At 39.3% G+C, this 18,332-nt stretch overlaps 1 protein-coding gene across 1 annotated transcript in view; it reads left to right on the plus strand.

Moving 5' to 3' along the window:
• Nucleotides 1-552: 552 nt before the first annotated feature.
• Nucleotides 553-18,332, plus strand: part of LOC139468062 (TATA-binding protein-associated factor 172-like) — a 63,950-nt gene continuing 46,170 nt past the window's right edge. The window contains exons 1-10 of the mRNA XM_071249765.1: nucleotides 553-884; nucleotides 5,530-5,653; nucleotides 10,759-10,873; nucleotides 11,238-11,375; nucleotides 11,573-11,742; nucleotides 13,208-13,332; nucleotides 14,159-14,285; nucleotides 16,271-16,429; nucleotides 17,415-17,510; nucleotides 17,931-18,107. Of these exons, the coding sequence (XP_071105866.1) occupies nucleotides 874-884; nucleotides 5,530-5,653; nucleotides 10,759-10,873; nucleotides 11,238-11,375; nucleotides 11,573-11,742; nucleotides 13,208-13,332; nucleotides 14,159-14,285; nucleotides 16,271-16,429; nucleotides 17,415-17,510; nucleotides 17,931-18,107 (1,242 nt within the window). The 5' untranslated portion in view covers nucleotides 553-873. The remainder of the gene's footprint in view (nucleotides 885-5,529; nucleotides 5,654-10,758; nucleotides 10,874-11,237; nucleotides 11,376-11,572; nucleotides 11,743-13,207; nucleotides 13,333-14,158; nucleotides 14,286-16,270; nucleotides 16,430-17,414; nucleotides 17,511-17,930; nucleotides 18,108-18,332) is intronic.

Here is an 18,332-nt window from a genome sequence, read left to right on the forward strand (position 1 = left end):
ATTTTTACCATCTAGATCTAGTTATCATTAAGTTCATAAAAGTATCTGATGGGCAGATTTGTTTACTTAAAGTATCCTTTGACTCATTAACAGTTTGCAAAATTCCCTAAGGTTTATGTTTTATTTCATTCAAATACAACGAGAGCACTCAATGACACTAGATCAACCATGCGTAGTTTCGCTAAACTTCCTACACTGTGTTGTCATATTACCTACCGCTTCTTTCTTTGTATAAGAACCCTGTTGAGAGCTGTCAATACACTACAAGGCTTTCGTTGTTCCGATATGTGTGTGTTTAAAATCTGACCAGTTTTATCGTCCCGACAATGTACGTGGAAGAAGACGTTAATATATTTGGAAGTTAAAGCTCGCGTTTATCATAAATGGTGACAAACGATTTGTAGCGACTACCATAAACCGTCAATAAATCTAGACACTTTTCATTGGTCAAAAGTAATGACCCTCCTGGTTTTCTGGCCAATCAGAACCCTCGTACACCGCTATTTTAGGCTAGAGGTTCAACATGGCCGTCAGTATAAATGTTCGCCGCGGAACAGGCAGGGTGTCGGGAAGTTTAACTCCGAATGTACTGATTGTCAACCCTGTTGTCTTTCAGAGTCGAACTGTGCTTAACTTCTTGCAAAATGTTTGCATTTACAATCTTTTAGACGAAAAATATAGTGGATATCAGCAAGTTTCTAGCCATACGGATACTGCTGCTGTCTCGAAAGAGGTTGCTTCAGTTCTCGTCTTGACATGGCAGCATCCGGTGGAAGGGTGTCATCCTAAGGGAAATATTTACCGCCGACCTCCAGCTGACGTAGACAAACCTGTCTGAATTCTTCACATCTACATTGCCATTAAAGCAAACGTATGACCACGAGGTAATTAGAGTGCATAGTAGAAATATTCGTTCAACAGCATTTTACAGCGGTACACTCTTCCGTTTGACGTGTGTTAAAAAATGGTGACTGGTCTAGATAATAATATGTCATATTTAATGTATTATTGATATTTCTACGTAGGTTCTTATAGCAGTTTGATTGTCAGTTTAAGCTTCTTCTCTATTTGTTATTATGTCATTAATTTCCAATCATTGATGAAAATCAATAATTATCCATTCTGATTTGCATGCTTAGCCATGAAAATTAAAAATCTAACATCTATATTAATGTGACCATTCATTATCAATGTGAACACAGAAAAATCTATGACTGTTAGTTAATTTTATGAGAATATATACAGCGTCAACAATTGACTTTCAAGTTGTATGTCAATTACATATGCCCATAATTTCAATCTGAGGTGGTCTATAGTATGTGGTTATGTGAAAAGTGTGATTGAGTTTAGAGAAAATATACATGTACAAATATCGTGCAAGTGAAAAGTTCCTTTCTGGTGGTCCCCTGCAATGACTTCTGTAGGTCATTGTCTGAATTCATCATAAATAAAGGAAAATTGGTTGAAATTAATTATAAGCATGATAAGGATCTTAATTGCGGTTCCATGGCTAGCTTTCAATGCGCAATTTGAAAAACTGTCAACAATCATCAGAGGTATCTGGTATCCTTTTTCCTTTTACTGTGATGGAGAGTTGTATTGTTGATTATGTTCGTGGTCTGTTATTTTAGAAATATCTTGTCCCCTCAATCAAAATACTAAGCTTAGTTTTGTCTATCAAAGTATCATTTTCAAGTTTTTCAGGACACTTAAAATTTCAGTATTCATTGAGGAAATTATTATGCATGTAGGATACAGTATTTTGCATCAGGCAAAACCTGGCAAGTATAGACCATTTTGTAGACTGATCATAATATGAGACAACCAAATTCTGGTAACTGGTTTAAAAATATGTAGTTTTCAATATTTGCTGTCCGTTTATCATGTTTATGATAAAATATGACCATCATCTAACATCTGTTTAAAGCAAGCATATTTGCTTTTGTCTGAAGGTAACCAGTGTGTTTCTAACTCTCATTTAAGTAAAGGTTCGACTACAAAGACAGTCGCTGAAATGGTTTGTTAACAGTGTTATGTCCAAAGCCGGTTATTTGCACCATTCTACACCAACCATTTTTAATTGACACCAGGTGTTCAAACCTATTCAACCATGGCTAACACTTATAGAACCTAAACACCTTCAACTTATTAAATGTTAAGACAACTTTGTTTTGAAAACCGTATCACAAAACTTTCAAGAACTCCATACTTAGCTGGACAATGAGCATGATGAGTCTTCCTATGCAATGCACATGAAATATGAGTCTTCCACTTTAACTTCACTGTTTTGCCAATCAGGTTATGTCCCAGAACAAGTATACACTTCTCTTGGACCAATTTGAGTACATTATCAATTACCTAAATGTAACCTAACCATGAGGATGGAATATATAGCTATGATCAACGGGATCAAGAAAAGTGCTTTTTTCTATTTGTTTCTTTCAACAAAAGCTACAAAATCAAAAAGTCATGTACGTTCAATGTATTATGATGTATTGAATTACATACTGAGTTTAAACACAAAAATCCCTATTCATAAACACATCAATTTTAACAGTGTTTAAGTTTTGATGTTATTTTGTATTTGAATGTCAATTTTGCGGAGTAGCATCCATGTTGCCATGTCAAAAGATAGCATTCGTTAACCTACACCGATGCCGAGTCCATGTATGGGTGATGTCTGCATTTGATCGTGAATAAAGATCTGTAATGAAATACATGTTGAAATTGATACAGTGGATATGGTAATTCAACTGCTCAGGACGGTTTTGTACTCAGATCTCGAGATAAGCTGTATATTTGCGAAGAATATGCTTTAAATAACTGAAATATGCAGACAAATCAAATCCTAGTGTATCAAATTCACTACAAAAACTATTGATACGCCATTGAAATAAAGCAATTGCATATATTGAAACTGTTAGACAAAATGATTGTGTATTAGCCAATCGCCAAAGTTAGTTACATTCGGAAAAGCTTCTGCTACAAACATACAGATAGACATGATAGATGCCCATTGAGAAGCACATCGTGTCTAGTCAATGTACATGTATCTTAAACAGTCGCTGATTGGTGATTAAAACAATAGTGCCTTTCTTACAATGCTAGGGTTGTAAACAAAAAATGGCTTCCAAGAGAGGACGCAAGCAGACGCAGACAGGTTTTCTCCTATTCACGTAGTTTTAATTGATTTACATGGATTGTTACAAAACAAATTTTAAGTGTAATACCCAAATGTCAAGAAACAGGTGGGGGGAAAAATTGAATACCCAAATCAAAATTTAACCCTGGGTAAAATACCCAAATAACCAAAAGCTAATCTATGGCTCTGGTACTTTTAGGTTCCTAAAATTAGTCATGCATATTTGTACCCAAGCAACTCAAAATTAATTGGGTAATGGAGATTTATTTTGCATATTTTATGCAAGTATTCTGCTTATCTGGAGCAGTGACTAACTGCAGTTCTTTAATGGCCAGTCAAAGACAGAGGAGACATGGATTAATATGATGCTTTACTAGACAGCTTCATTTCTTCCTTGAAATTACGTCAGTTCTACGTAAGCATCTCATGCATGACCTTTTCACATGTCAAGGGTTTTATGTAAGCTGTGACGCTCCATTGTTCAACTCTCCCCTTACACAGTAGGAATCAGGTTGCAAGATGACATGTATTTATAGACATCCTAGATTGTCAATTTGTAACTTGAGGAATATAGTGGAGCCTTTTCAACTTCATGGCTATTTATCCTGCTTGTGTGAACAAATCTTTGGCATGGTTTGACTACTTATAGTTGTTGTTTTTTTAATGATTTTCCTCTATTTTCTTATCGCATGTTTTGTTGGTCTGTCAGAATAAAAGTTGTTGCCAACGAAATTTGTTTAGACATTACTGTCAATTTCAAGAATTTACTTTTATTAACATGATTAAGCATTTTACAACTGTGAAAGTTTGAGTTTATGTTGTTTTTTATTTAGGTCATAAGAATCTAATGTAACCATGGTAACATACCAATTTAGTGTTTTATACTTTTTTTATCCTGTTTTCATGTTTATAGACACAGGGATTGGTCAGCTTGGTCAGTGCCATAAATATGTGAGCAGAGACATATTGATTTGCCTTGCTTGTCAGATCTATAATCCTAAAAATTAAAAATGGACAGGTCGGAACATTAGGACAACATCTGTTACAAGGATTATTGATGGCTCTTGTGACAGATTGTTGTATGAGCATCTAGTTATACTATTAGTAGTACTGTATATGCATGATAAGTTTGTTTGTTGTTTAACACCACACTCAGCAATATTCCAGCCATATGACGGCGGCCTGTAAATAATCTGGACCAGACAATCCAGTGATTAACATCACAAGCATCGATTGGGATATAATGACATGCATCAACGAAGTCAGCGAGTCTGACCACCCGATCCTGTTAGTTGTCTCTAACGACAAGCATAGTCGCCTTTTACAGTAAGCATGGGTTGCTGAATCTTCAAGGGTCGCATGATAAGTAAAGACATGAAACTTTTATGGACAGTGTCTGAAATAAGTGGATGCCTGCCTTAAAATGATAACATATATATATTGCAAAACCCTAAAAAATGGCAAATTGCTACTAGTCCTTATGATAACTTAGCTATTGGGCAGTTTGGCAAGGACTACAGGACTGGTGCCAATTTCTAACGCTGCCATTTTCAAAAACCCTTCAGGCTGTTTATTTATCCCAAAGTATCAATAAAGGTGAGACCAGTTGTTCAGAGAACTTGAAAAGTGCCAGTGTTTACTTGTATGATATCCAAGTTCTTGAGTGAATGGTTTACGGCAAATGATGATCCTCACTCCAGTTTGATGTCAATAAACAAGGTGAGCTCTGGTACTTTGGTTTGAGCACAGTCTGAGATGGGATCGATGGTCAGGCTCGCTGATTTGGTTGATGTATGTCATCGATCCCTATTGCCTGGATTGGTGCTCATGATGTCAATCACTGGATTGTCTGATTCAGACTCGATCATATAACTGGAATATTGCTGAGTGCAAACAAGAGAGTTACTTCTCTTATGTCTACAAGTATACCATGGGTATATTGACAGGAATTTTACTAGGATTCCAAAGATGCATGCAATTGGGAAAAATCATTATTTTGTTCAGAATTCGGATATTTTAAACAATGTTTAAACATTGAATTTTATCATTGCATTCAATGCAATAATGTTATGCAAAACTCTTTCTCAATATTGGTCTCCATTGTCAGGGGATTACGAGTCTCCTTTACAAAGCCATAACATTAGTTGTGACTATAATAGCATGAATTGGGAAATGTTTTATTCCAATTTGGGAATTTTTACTGATATTTGCTGCAGACTTGGGGCAGAACATCTGCCTCTAAGCATGTCTAGTTTAATCCCTGAGTGACCTAAGAATACGTCACTGAAACTAGTGATGTTTGTGACACAAATTGTAGTGGTTATAGAGTGACGTATTCTCATGATAAATATTATGATTGTATTGTAAGAAGATTTTTCTCCTTCCAGATTAGATCGCCTGTTCCTGTTGCTGGACACAGGGTCTACGCCTCTCATCCGGAAGTCAGCCGCTGACCAGCTTGGAGAGGTGCAGAAGCTGCATCCTTATGAGCTGCACAACCTTCTGTCCAAGGTACATCCCCCTCACAAGTCATTTCATGAGTTACCATGGTAACAAGTGGCCTGATCATCTAAAGGCCCTGTTGCACTATCAAAACCGTTCATAAAAAACTTGGTTATATATCCTGCACTCTACTTGGTACAGTGCAGGATTCTCGCAATATTTAATCGATTGGTGCATGATATTTACACTGTGGGACTTAGGGTGCATTAATGTACAGTCATGTGCAACTTATATTGGCCCATCCAGCAACTACGTCTTTTGTGTAACGTTCAACTCACTTCTTTGAAGCACTTGCATATTGCAACCGGGCGTCGTATAATTATTTTAGTGGGTGCATTACGTCTCACATCAAGTTGCTGTCACGTGACACGCTCTGAACTTGTTGTCTGCTGCTTTTGTTGACTGAGTGACCGAAAAGCCGAGATGGGTCGAAAAAGTTATGAGCTAGGCGTGCCTCTCAAAGACATAATTGCAGAAAATTTTGAAAGTTGTAGAAGTCAGAGACAAATTGCTGATCTCTTGAAAATTCCTTGATCTACAGTTAGATATATTATTCATAAATATTGCCGCACTTGATCCGTCGAAAATCTACCTCGGAGAGCACGAAGAAAATCCATTGATGGACGTGATCGCACCTCGTTTATTAGACTCACGAAAAATAATCAACAAAATGACTTTGAGGGAAATTACCAGTGAATTTAATTCAAATAAGGATCAAGTTTTTTCCAGGTGAATAGAATTAAACGTGTTTCATGGTGTAAAGAGCGGAGAAAAGAAAGTGTAGATAATTTCTGGAAAAAGGTGATATTTTCAGACGAGAGTAAAATTGCTATTTGTACTGACAACCGTGTGTATGTATGGAGGACGTCCGATGAAGCATACAGGCCAGAGTGTGTGTACCCACCCCAGCGACATAAGGTGTCTTTGATGATATGGCGTTGTGTAACTTTTAAGTGTGTCGAAACTTTAGTTGCCGTAGAAGGAAATATAAGTGCTGACAAATATATGGATGTAATTGACACTAATTTGTGACCAGTTATTGCCCGTCATGTTCCCATTTTTTGCATTTTCATTATCGTCTTCCAAGATGATGATGCCCCTGTACATTGTGCGGCAAAACTAAAAAAAGTATATGGAAGACAACCAAGTAAACACGCTTTATGGCCAGCTCAGTCATCTGATTCGAACATTATAGAAAATATTTGGCTAAAAATTAAAAGACATTTAAAATCCCATGTCAATGACGTCACTACACCTGATGAACTTTTCAACGAGATCCATGCATATTGGCAAAATATACCGCTTGAGTATGTTCAAGGATTATATTTGACGATTCCGAAGCAGATTCTGCATGTTATAAAGATGAAAGGTCATCTCACAAAATATTAATGGAATGTGACAAATAGATTTTAAGTTAGAAAACTGAGAAAGGTAGAAATTTTCAGCAAACTTGGTTTCGTGACTACACGTGGTTGCAGAAGAACTCAGAAATAAATACTCTGACACGTCAGCTTTGTATAAATCATGTGGGATCTAATGCAATGACAAAGCTACATTCTAATTTTATGATGCGTACCTTGACTTGCTAACGGCAGAGATCCCAAACAAACTGTTGAGTCTCGATATATGTCAGACGTTGTTGCTGCAGTACGTCTTATCTGAGAAAGATGCCATGCAAAGATTCTGTGTATCCCTTACGTTCCATGTGGACAGCATTTCTGCATCAATAACCTGCACACCATCTGGTTTATAGTTTTATATGATCTATCAGAATGTGGCCCCATAAGTTTTGACAATGACCCCATGTATTTATACTGAAGCGGTCCCTGACCCCACTTGTTCAGTTTCTTTGCAGAACACTGCTAGTAATAATTATGCCTTTATATGAAACTGTTAACATTTAGATTCCGTATATATGCCTCTGTGGTGAAGTGTGAATGGCGTGTGGTAATGCATTATGCCAATAAATAATGATAAATGCACCTAGCAAAATAAGATGCACACTTGCCCCTTTTTTCATTTCAATAGTTAGGTATTTCTACACATAGTATGACACTGGGGAAGATCCGGGGTAGAATAGGTCTCCAGCATCCCATGGTTGCAATAACAGAAGTGGGTGGTCTGGCTCGCTCACTTGGTTGATGCAAGTCATCATATCCCAATTGTGTTGAATCGATGCTCATGATGGCAATCACTGGATTGTCTGGTCCAGACTTGATTATTAAAAGACCGCTGTTCTATAGCTGAAATATTGTGAGTGCTGCATTAAACAACAAACTTTGTCAGGAAAAAATAAACTTCTTAAAATCTCTCAGACCAGTTGACATTCTCGTACATTGACATGAACGACATTGAAGTTCACCAAACTTATTGTTTCCAAATATCAATCACTTTGTTACCATGGTTGGACCAGCGTCAAACGATTTCTGGCTGTTAACATTTTCCTGTTTCTTGGCCAGAATGACAAGGTGCAGTGCCCCGAAAATTGGTTTAGGTTGACAAGTAAGATCAATTCAAACAGGAAATAAATATCTTTGTTTCCATGTTACTTCTTGATACACTTCTGTATAACTTGTATAGACAATGATCGGCAGATACCAACAATTCCAATTTTGATGGAATTGTTACAACATTTAGAATCAATTTCCGCCAATGCTGTGAACTGAATACTATCATGATTATGCAGATTTTGTCCCCAAAACCTTCCTCGTACTTAACATGTTTAGACGAGTTACTGACCACACTACAGGCATTGTCACATGCTTGTTACAGCTATTATTATCAATTAATAATCAATTGATAATCACATGTTTATCTTGTCGTGGACATTGTGGAAGGTTTACAGATTTTGAGGAGTTAGTGTAGTGCGATACAATGCTAAAGATTCATCAAAACCCATCTTCCTGAGGCAAGGGAGGTAACTGACTTTTGAAGTCCAGTTTGTTTCCACTCTTGCCGAACAAGGCTGGAATTTCTGAGTTATATTTGGGCTGGCCTAAAGAGTTTATGCATAGTCCAATCAAAATCATGTCACGAAATCAACATCCTTTTCGTAAACAACACGGCGTCTGCCATGCCGATTTGCGTCGATTCTGGGATTTACAAAGAATGTGTACCATGAACTTGGCATGCATGTTTTTTTCCAAAGCTTTTCTGGTTTTTATTCATATGTTTCAGTGATTTGAAGTGATTCGGAAAGTAGGACAGTTTTGATTGTTGATCAGATCGTCTTGACTGGGCACAACCATTTTATTTGAAGCGAATGCAATCTGATTGGTCGATAGGAGGGACATAGAAGGGGCATAGTTCATAATAGCCACCGTTGGCACTACAATCGAGCCACGGAATTCCATCATATTTGGGCAAGGCTGGAAAATGTGCTTCTAATGTCAGTTATCTCCCTTCCCGGTGGAAGACGACTGAAACCATACAAGTCTCCTCTAGATGTCAGTGAATATTCTGAAAATTTTGTTACAAATTTCCCAATTCTGTATGTATATATTAGTAAATAGTAGTGACTAATGTCGATTTGTGAGGTGATTGGTGTATCACTGACAACAGGACCAGTGTGAGATAGAAGATTTAATGCTTACCGGTAGTTATGTGTTATTGCTTTGAATGAGATAAAAAAGTACACATTCTTGTAAATAAGAACTCATATTGAACATTTTATCCCAATTTGCCTGCCTTGTAACTTAGCTTCAAATACTAGATAATTCCATGGGCAAAGTATAGGCCCCCTTGCTCTCAGTTTCTGAAACATGACCCATGATTCCGTTTGTATTTGTTGCAAGTATCCACATCAGTGTAAAACCCTGGGTCAGTGGGGTAGCCTCGTGGTTAAAGCATTTGCTCGTCATGCCGAAGTCCCAGGTTCAATTCCCCACATGGGTACAATAGCCATTTCTGGTGTTCCCGCTGTACTGAAATATTTCTAAAGGTGGCGTAAAACCTCTTCCATTACTTTATTGATGTCTCTTTGTGTTGAGTTCAGTCAAGTCATTTAGTACTTGAATACTTCCACACCACGCCCTGTGTACTCAAATTTGTAACAATTGGGCAGAGCTGAGATACAAATACAAGTTTATGTATTTTTTAAATCACAAAAACCAGTAATGTAAAGTCACTTTGCTTAACTGGTAATAACAACCCAGTGTGCCCTTTACAGCTTGCCTGGTTGATCAATTGCGGACACTGCATACCTGTACGTGAACTTGACTACTGTTAATAATGCACATATGCAGTACTTGATGGCATATTTATTGTAAATTAGACAATTATCCCTCTTGTGAGCTTGACACAGGATGCACATAAACAGTTGCAAATAAGTCAGATTAAGTTTCATTTTGTATGTGTTTCAAGCTGAATTATTAATAAAAATGTCTACTTATTAGCATGATCAGTTTAACAAATCATAACTATACCCCCCTGACTGGACCAAGAGGGTAAAAATATGTTGAGTATGCACAGAAAAATATAAATAGCCAAAGAGAATGTGAATAAATACTCAACATGCTCAATTGATCAAAAATGTATCTGGTTGGGTAATGTTGAGAATAAAACTATTCAAAAATCTAATTGCAAACATTAGCTACATGGCCACCCAAATCCTTTGCATTCTATCAGTGAAACTACGGAGAAGTGTATTCACAAGTATAACTTGGTAAAGCATCATCTTCAAACAGTACATTTATGTTGTCTTGCTTCCTCATAGAGGGAAATGTTGCAGTTCACTACGTTGTCATGGAAACTAAGACATTTAGAACTAAATTATGTATTGCTTTTACTGATCCAAAAATGAAATGTGGCATATCAGTGTTTGAAATTGGCTGATCATCAGGGTCATGACTCTAATGTTAGAAGAATCAACTGTAGCAGCAAACCTTGAGGACCCCAGAACCCTGACCACAAACCACAATTATCATTTAGCTGGAATATTGCTGAGTGTGGCATATAACATCAAACAAACGAACAAACATCATACAACAAGCATTGGTTGCTAGGGACTTATTCAAACCAGGAATCCGCACTTGTTCATAACTGTTCAAAGCATCATTAAGCCAAACTCACCCAATAGCTGCAGAAGGTAATGCACGATGGTTTGCACTCCTCAGGTACATGGCTACCTGTGCAGCAGTAACTGGGAGACTCGTATTGCGGCAGGATTAGCAGTAGAAGCCATCTCCAGACATGTCCCGCAGTGGGAACCCAGAGGAGCTCCTAAATCAGGTCAGTCTTGTTACCATGGTTACCTTACAGGATTTGTACAAATTAATAGCCTTGTGTTGTACTATGCTTTGCGTATTAGGCGACTAACAGGATTTGGTCAGGTTTGCTGACTTGATAAGATGAAGATAGATTATCTGGTCCAGACTTGATTATTTACAGACCACCGTCATATAGCTGGAATATTGCTGAGTGTGGCGTAAAACATCAAACAAACAAAATCCTATTTCAAAATCAGTGATCAATCTTAAAATTTCATCTAATTGCCAACACTTCTCCAAAATATTCCAAGCTTTATCAGTACATGTACTCACATTGCTCTGAAATGTATGAAGTCATTCATGGATAAATTTGACCACATTGCTAGAGTTCCCATCACCCTCGTCGGCGCATGTGGCTGGCCGCATCCTGTTCTCCCACTTCGACATCAACAAGGTGTTGGCATATGGGACGTCGCTGCTCGGATCTGAGGGTGCCCAGTACGACGTGGACATGTCAGCTATGGGTAAGTCAGTGTTAAACAGGACCTCTCTCAAACCTGAGGGAACAGATGATCAACATAAGATATCTTTAACTTTTTTGCACATGTCATCCGTAGTTTGTCAGGAGAGCGGAAGGTCTCTCCCCTGTCAGTTTAGAAAACCAGTAACATACCTAAAGGTCCCCCTTTATTTCAAACACTTTGTTATTTGCCTGTTTTAGCACTGGGTGACCAAGAGTCCCTCATTCGGCAGCGGCAGCTGCTGAACAAGCGGCTGGGGTTGGATATAGCTGGCAACCTCGGGATCGAGACAGACAACATTTTTAATGATGAAGATCTTATGGCTGCCCAGAGCAATGGACAGTCCAGCAGCAGGAACATCTGCAGCCAGGTAGGAGACACTTTGATCAGTGTGATAGTCAGTTGTGTGTATCTGCAGCCAGGTAGGAGACAGTTTGATCAGTGTGATAGTCAGTTGTGTGTATCAGAAGCCAGGTAGGAGACACTTTGATCAGTGTGATAGTCAGTTGTGTGTATCTGCAGCCAGGTAGGAGACAGTTTGATCAGTGTGATAGTCAGTTGTGTGTATCTGCAGCCAGGTAGGAGACACTTTGATCAGTGTGATAGTCAGTTGTGTGTATCTGCAGCCAGGTAGGAGACACTTTGATCAGTGTGATAGTCAGTTGTGTGTATCTGCAGCCAGGTAGGAGACAGTTTGATCAGTGTGATAGTCAGTTGTGTGTATCTGCAGCCAGGTAGGAGACACTGAGATCAGTGTGATACTCAGTTGTGTGTATCTGCAGCCAGGTAGGAGACACTTTGATCAGTGTGATAGTCAGGTGTGTGTATCTGCAGCCAGGTAGGAGACACTTAGATCAGTGTGATACTCAGTTGTGTGTATCAGTGTGATAGCCAGTTGTGTGTATCAGAAGCCAGGTAGAAGACACTTTGATCAGTGTGATACTCAGTTGTGTGTATCTGCAGCCAGGTAGGAGACACTTTGATCAGTGTGATAGTCAGTTGTGTGTATCTGCAGCCAGGTAGGAGACAGTTTGATCAGTGTGATAGTCAGTTGTGTGTATCTGCAGCCAGGTAGGAGACACTTTGATCATTGTGATAGTCAGTTGTGTGTATCTGCAGCCAGGTAGGAGACACTTTGATCAGTGTTAGTCAGGTGTGTGTATGTGCGGCCATGTTGGAGACACTTTGATCAGTGTGATAGTCAGTTGTGTGTATCAGAAGCCAGGTAGGAGACAGTTTGATCAGTGTGATAATCAGTTGTGTGTATCTGCAGCCAGGTAGGAGACACTTTGATCAGTGTTAGTCAGGTGTGTGTATGTGCGGCCATGTTGGAGACACTTTGATCAGTGTGATAGTCTGTTGTGTGCATCTGCAGCCAGATATGAGAGCTTTGATCATTGTGATAGCCTTTTGTGTGCATCTGCAGCCAGATATGAGAGCTATGATCATTGTGATAGCCTTTTGTGTGTATCTGCAGCCAGATATGAGAGCTTTGATCATTGTGATAGCCTATTGTTTGTTTCCTATTTCACTGCAGATATAGTTTGATCACTTCCCAATGGATATGCTGGGGCAATGGGTGACCTCGTGATCTGAGGCACCCTAAGTTGCACTGGAATGTTGTTTCCTTTAAGTGTCACCATGGTAAAAGGATGAACTGGTTGTGGGTTCGAACCACAAATTCATCCTGATCTATGATCCCTGGTACATCGGTAATACACGCTGATGACCTGTCCGACTTTGGCCTTCCTCCCACATGAAGGTGACGCCTAGTGATGTAACTCAAACACTGTGTCAGGCAAACTTTACCCTAATCCACTTCCTGACTTCTGCAGCCTGTGGCAGACATCGTGAAGCAACAGCTGCTGGACGTGATGGGCGGGATGAGTGCCCGGGAACGCAACCGGGCTAAGCGGAGGGCAAAACACATCATCAAACAGAAGTCTCGAGAGTCTCAAAGGTGAGGAGCTTGGGTTTTCGTGTATGATAAAAATATGAAAACTATTTATCCCCAGTTAATGGTTTATAACCAGTTGGGGCAAGACACTAAAAACTTTTGTGTGACTCTTTAAATTGTTCTCTTGGCTTTCAAAACATATGAAATGAGCATGGTGGTGAGTGACGATCATATCCATCTGTGATCATCACATCAATCTGGTCTAGACTCCATTATATACAGGCCACCATCATATAGCTGGAATATTGCTGAGTGGCAATGTATACAAAACACAACGATACAAAAACATGTAGTCTAAATGTTAAACCATGCATGGCTCTCTTAATTGTGCTCTTGACTCACTGAATTATGCCCTTGACTCACTGAATTATGCTCTTGACTCAATGAATTATGCTCTTGACTCACTGAATTATGCTCTTGACCCGCTGAAATGTGCTCTTGACTCACTGATTTGTGCTCTTGACTCGCTGAATTGTGCTCTTGACTCGCTGAATTGTGCTCTTGACTCACTGATTTGTGCTCTATCTATGCTCTTGACTCGCTGAATTGTGCTCTTGACTCACTGAATTATGCTCTTGACCCGCTGAATTGTGCTCTTGACTTGCTAAATTGTGCTCTTGACTCGCTGATTTGTGCTCTTGACTCACTGAATTGTGCTTTATTATGCTCTTGACTCACTGAATTGTACTTTTGATTCACTAAATTATGCTCTTGACTCGCTGGATTGTGCTCTTGAATTATCAGAGTAACTTTTCCGACATGATAAAGCTGATGTATGGCTCAATGCAGTGTAAGCGTCAGTCCAATAAAGTAAATCATGTTTCCACAGTTGTGATGGCAGTGCAGAAGGCGAACCTCCAACTAAACGACAACGCCCAACAACGCCATCAAGTGAGGATGGAGTTGATGACAAGCTGGTCATAGATTCCACAGACACTACACTGAACTTTGAGGAGGTGGGTCCCTCTGTGACAGTGTGTAAGGCACTTCACCTTTGCCAGTACTCACCCTGTCTTTATACACTGTGTTTCTCTATCCCCTGTGAATACACATGGACGCTATGCTGTGAAGTAGTGATGTCTGTCTACAGTCAAGTCTCGTTAATCCGACACTCGTTAATCCGACAATCGGCTTTATCCGACACTAATAATGGGAACCGATTAAATCAGTGCTATTTAGACCCGTTAATCCGACAGTCTCGCACTCCGACTCCGACACACCTAATTTGCAACGAAATACCGAAATCACTCATTAATCAGTCTCGTTAATCCGACACAGTGATCAGCGTACTCCGTGGTCATCTGCCCGCGAGTACACAGCCAGTGTTTTGATGCGAGGCGAGTCGGCTGGTAGCTGCATATTACAAAGCTGCAGCGATAAACTTGCTTAACAATAAACAATTAATGCTTTAAATAAAGAAAACAGGATAATTCACATGCTTAGATTACCTCAATCTTATTAAAATCAGATACAAGTTCTCGCTATCGACGAGGACATCCCATTACAAGTCACGTCAGAACAACCTTTCGCGAACTATGACCTACCAATGAAATGACCAACAGGAAGTCGACGTTAGCCACTTAGAAAGAAGCTTTCTTAAGCTTTGGGTACCAGTTTCAAAGTTGCGACTTCCATTCCATTGCGACTTCCATTTTAAAGTATTTTGAATCTGTCAAACAGTCCGTAACAGTTGTTTTGTGTTAAACTTTAGAGGTTGAATGATTAGAAAACATATTCCGCCAACAATTCAACATAACAATATGAATATATATCTTATATTATTTATAACGTGTTTGAATCCTTATCTATCGTGTAGTTGTCCAATTTTCGATCACGAACGTTGATACTACTAAATTTCGTTTATCCGACATACTCGTTAATCCGACACAATCATATGCAACCATCGATGTCGGATTAACGGGACTTGACTGTATTTTGTTGTAAGCTAATTAAATGAGGCCATTTGTACTTCATCGAAGTCCAATAAGCATGAACTTGCCCCCATTACCATTTCCTGACATAGCAATATGTGGAGCAGACGGCAACAGGGCTATGGCACATGTAACACACATTGTGAAGCAGGAATCACTACTGTTTGTGAGAGAGACCGCCTCCATGGTCCAGTAGTAGAGTGTCCGCCCAGAGAGCAGAAGGTTGGGGGTTTGATCCCCAGCCATGTCATACCAAAAGACATTAAAAGATGGCACTTGTTACACTGCTTGGTGCTCGGCATTAAGGGGCTAAAACAAGGCCTGGTTTTGAGTGGGTTTTTCATGTTAAACTGTGGCATAGAATCTCTGTTGGCTAACACTGCAAAATCAGCATTAGTCCGAACTAGTACTAGCAGCCACACACACACATGTGCATGCACGTCTTTATATAAGTGCAATAATCTTGGACGTGGCGTTAAACCCCATTTCATCTTACATCCTGTTTGTGAGATTGAAGATGAGCACTCATTGGCCGGAGTACAAGTAGGTTCCCACTCCCTGAAACCAGGTCTGGATTTGTTGGTGAAAATAGCGATACATGTTTTCATGTGTGATAGAGGAACATAGTGTGTACAAGCCCATGAACTATTAACAATGCACTTCACTGGAACGAATGAGCCTTTATTTGGCAAATATGGAAAATATAGCATTACAGGGCTATGACGTAATATGTAAAAAGAGTGTAAACTTAAGTTTGAATATTTACCTGAGTGACGTATCCTATTATCTCTTCAAATGTGGTTGAAGGGGAATGTGTTTTTATTTTTCCTTTGCCTGAAAGTAGGAATATTTTTCATTTTGAGACTCCAGTTTAGAACAGGATGCACGCACACACATTTTGTCAGTTGTAATTAGCATTTCAAGTTCACTCCTAAAAATACCCTCACCCTTTTGAACCTGCCCTGAAATATTTATGGTCAAGAAATGTCCTGGTAACATATCTTTCACAGATGGAGGAGTGGCCATTCGAGTCTTTCTGTGAGCTGATGATGAATGACTTGTTCCACACGTCGTGGGAGACGAGGCACGGGGCAGCTACAGGGCTTCGGGAGGTCATCAAGCTTCACGGACGAGGGGCAGGGAAGACGAACGACACGCCGGCCGATCAGGTAGAGGAGTTTTTCAAGTGTAGACATTTGTTTGGTTCCCTTGGCATAATGGCAGCATTGGTTAATTGTCACCGCCCATCACCTTCTGAAACAGGCTGAAGGTCCTGCGTGTGATGGACAGTTTCAAGCGGTGATACATGTCTATCAGGGTCTATAACTGAATTGGATTCCTATTTGATATGTCTCTGGGTGTATATGTGGGTTTTACTTAAGTTTAATAACACATGGTTATTTATTTGAGAAGTACTCATCTAACACTGGTCCCTTGATCATCCAGAGTATTATCCCTACAGTCTATTATGATTAATACCCCAGACCCTATCGCAACCTCACCTGTATTTTCTATATGGCTTATATGACATGAATTCCAATCGAATGACTGTTCTTTTGCAACTGAAACAAGCGGCAATATTACCTGTACTCAACACAACTACTGTGTGGTGTCACAAGTACATCTGGAACATCTTCCCTCATGCTCTCGGCATGCTCATGTAATAGGATATTTTTTCCCCTGGGTGATTATTTCCAGGAGAAAGTAATTTCCTAGGTAAAGATATCCAGTGGAAATGTTTGCCAAGGATATTATTTCCACAGCCAGTATCTTTCTAACACTTAAATATTCTGTATAAATATTCTTTCTTCCTGAAACTTTATGACCCAGAAACATTAATTGTTTACACTTAGTCCTCAGGAAAACAACTTTTCCAACAACTGATGCCAAAATATAGCAAGGCCTCACTTTGGGGAGGTTGTGATTTTGAGTGTAGATCTGTGCCGCTCTTGTGTTCTGAGCATGCTGAGGAGGCATTTTGATTGGTTGTTGATTTCAAGCTCACAGCAAGATAAATTCTATGCTAAGTTGATGATGTCACTTAGGAAATAAAGTTATAGAGGTGAATTTGTACAAGGTATGTATCATAATCATGATCAGATGATAATAGAATGAAAATATCCAATAAGTTTCATATATTGTGTTCCCTTTCAGTTGCCTGCTGTCAACCATATATGGCTGTCTGACCTTGCCCTTCGAGTCCTATGTGTTCTAGCTCTGGATAGGTTTGGAGACTTTGTGTCCGATGAGGTCAGATATTGGAATATGTGATTTTGATGAAATGATTCTCCATTATTTATGTTAATAAACAGTATATTTAGTAAAAGATTTTGATGCAATATGTGCAAGTTTATGTCTCACAATTCTTGTCCCAAATAATGAGGTAATCAAAACGATAAAACATACCTTTGTCTTTCCATTCTGGAATCTCAAATTTTGATATATGCTCATTGATATCCGTGAAGACGTAAACGACATACTATGCTTGTTGTAAGAGGTGACTAACGGGATCGGGTGGTCAGGTTCACTGACTTGGTTGATGCATGTCAATATATCCCAATTGCGTGGATCAATGTGTGTGGCGTTAAACAACAATCAAATTTTGCTCGTTGATGTTTGGAGCCAAACTTGATCATGTTGATGAGAGTTGGCACCTTCTGTATGTTCCAGGTGGTAGCGCCAGTTAGGGAGACTTGTGCTCAGACACTCGGTGTCATTGTCAAGTATCTGGATATGCAGGAAGTAGAGGGCATTGTGGGAGTTTTATTACAGTTGTTGGGTCAAGGACAATGGGAGGTTCGACATGGAGGATTGCTTTGTCTCAAGTATCTCCTTGCTGTCAGACAGGTGAGTTGGTCATGCAAGGAATCTTTCCTGTTAAGGTGTAGTTTGAGATCAGGACAAATATGTTTTTAGAACATTTTGACCACTTTAGGTTTTAAACTACTTTACACACGCTTGACAACACAGGGAAAAGTCAACAGAGGACTTGAGGAATGATCATTAGTGCATCAAAACTCTGATGCACATGCACTCACACTCACTCACACGCACCCATACGCACGCACGCAC

The sequence above is a fragment of the Haliotis cracherodii genome, unplaced genomic scaffold (genome assembly GCF_022045235.1).
Source record: "Haliotis cracherodii isolate W230 unplaced genomic scaffold, xgHalCrac1.p SCAF_2, whole genome shotgun sequence".
NCBI classification, from domain to species: domain Eukaryota; kingdom Metazoa; phylum Mollusca; class Gastropoda; order Lepetellida; family Haliotidae; genus Haliotis; species Haliotis cracherodii.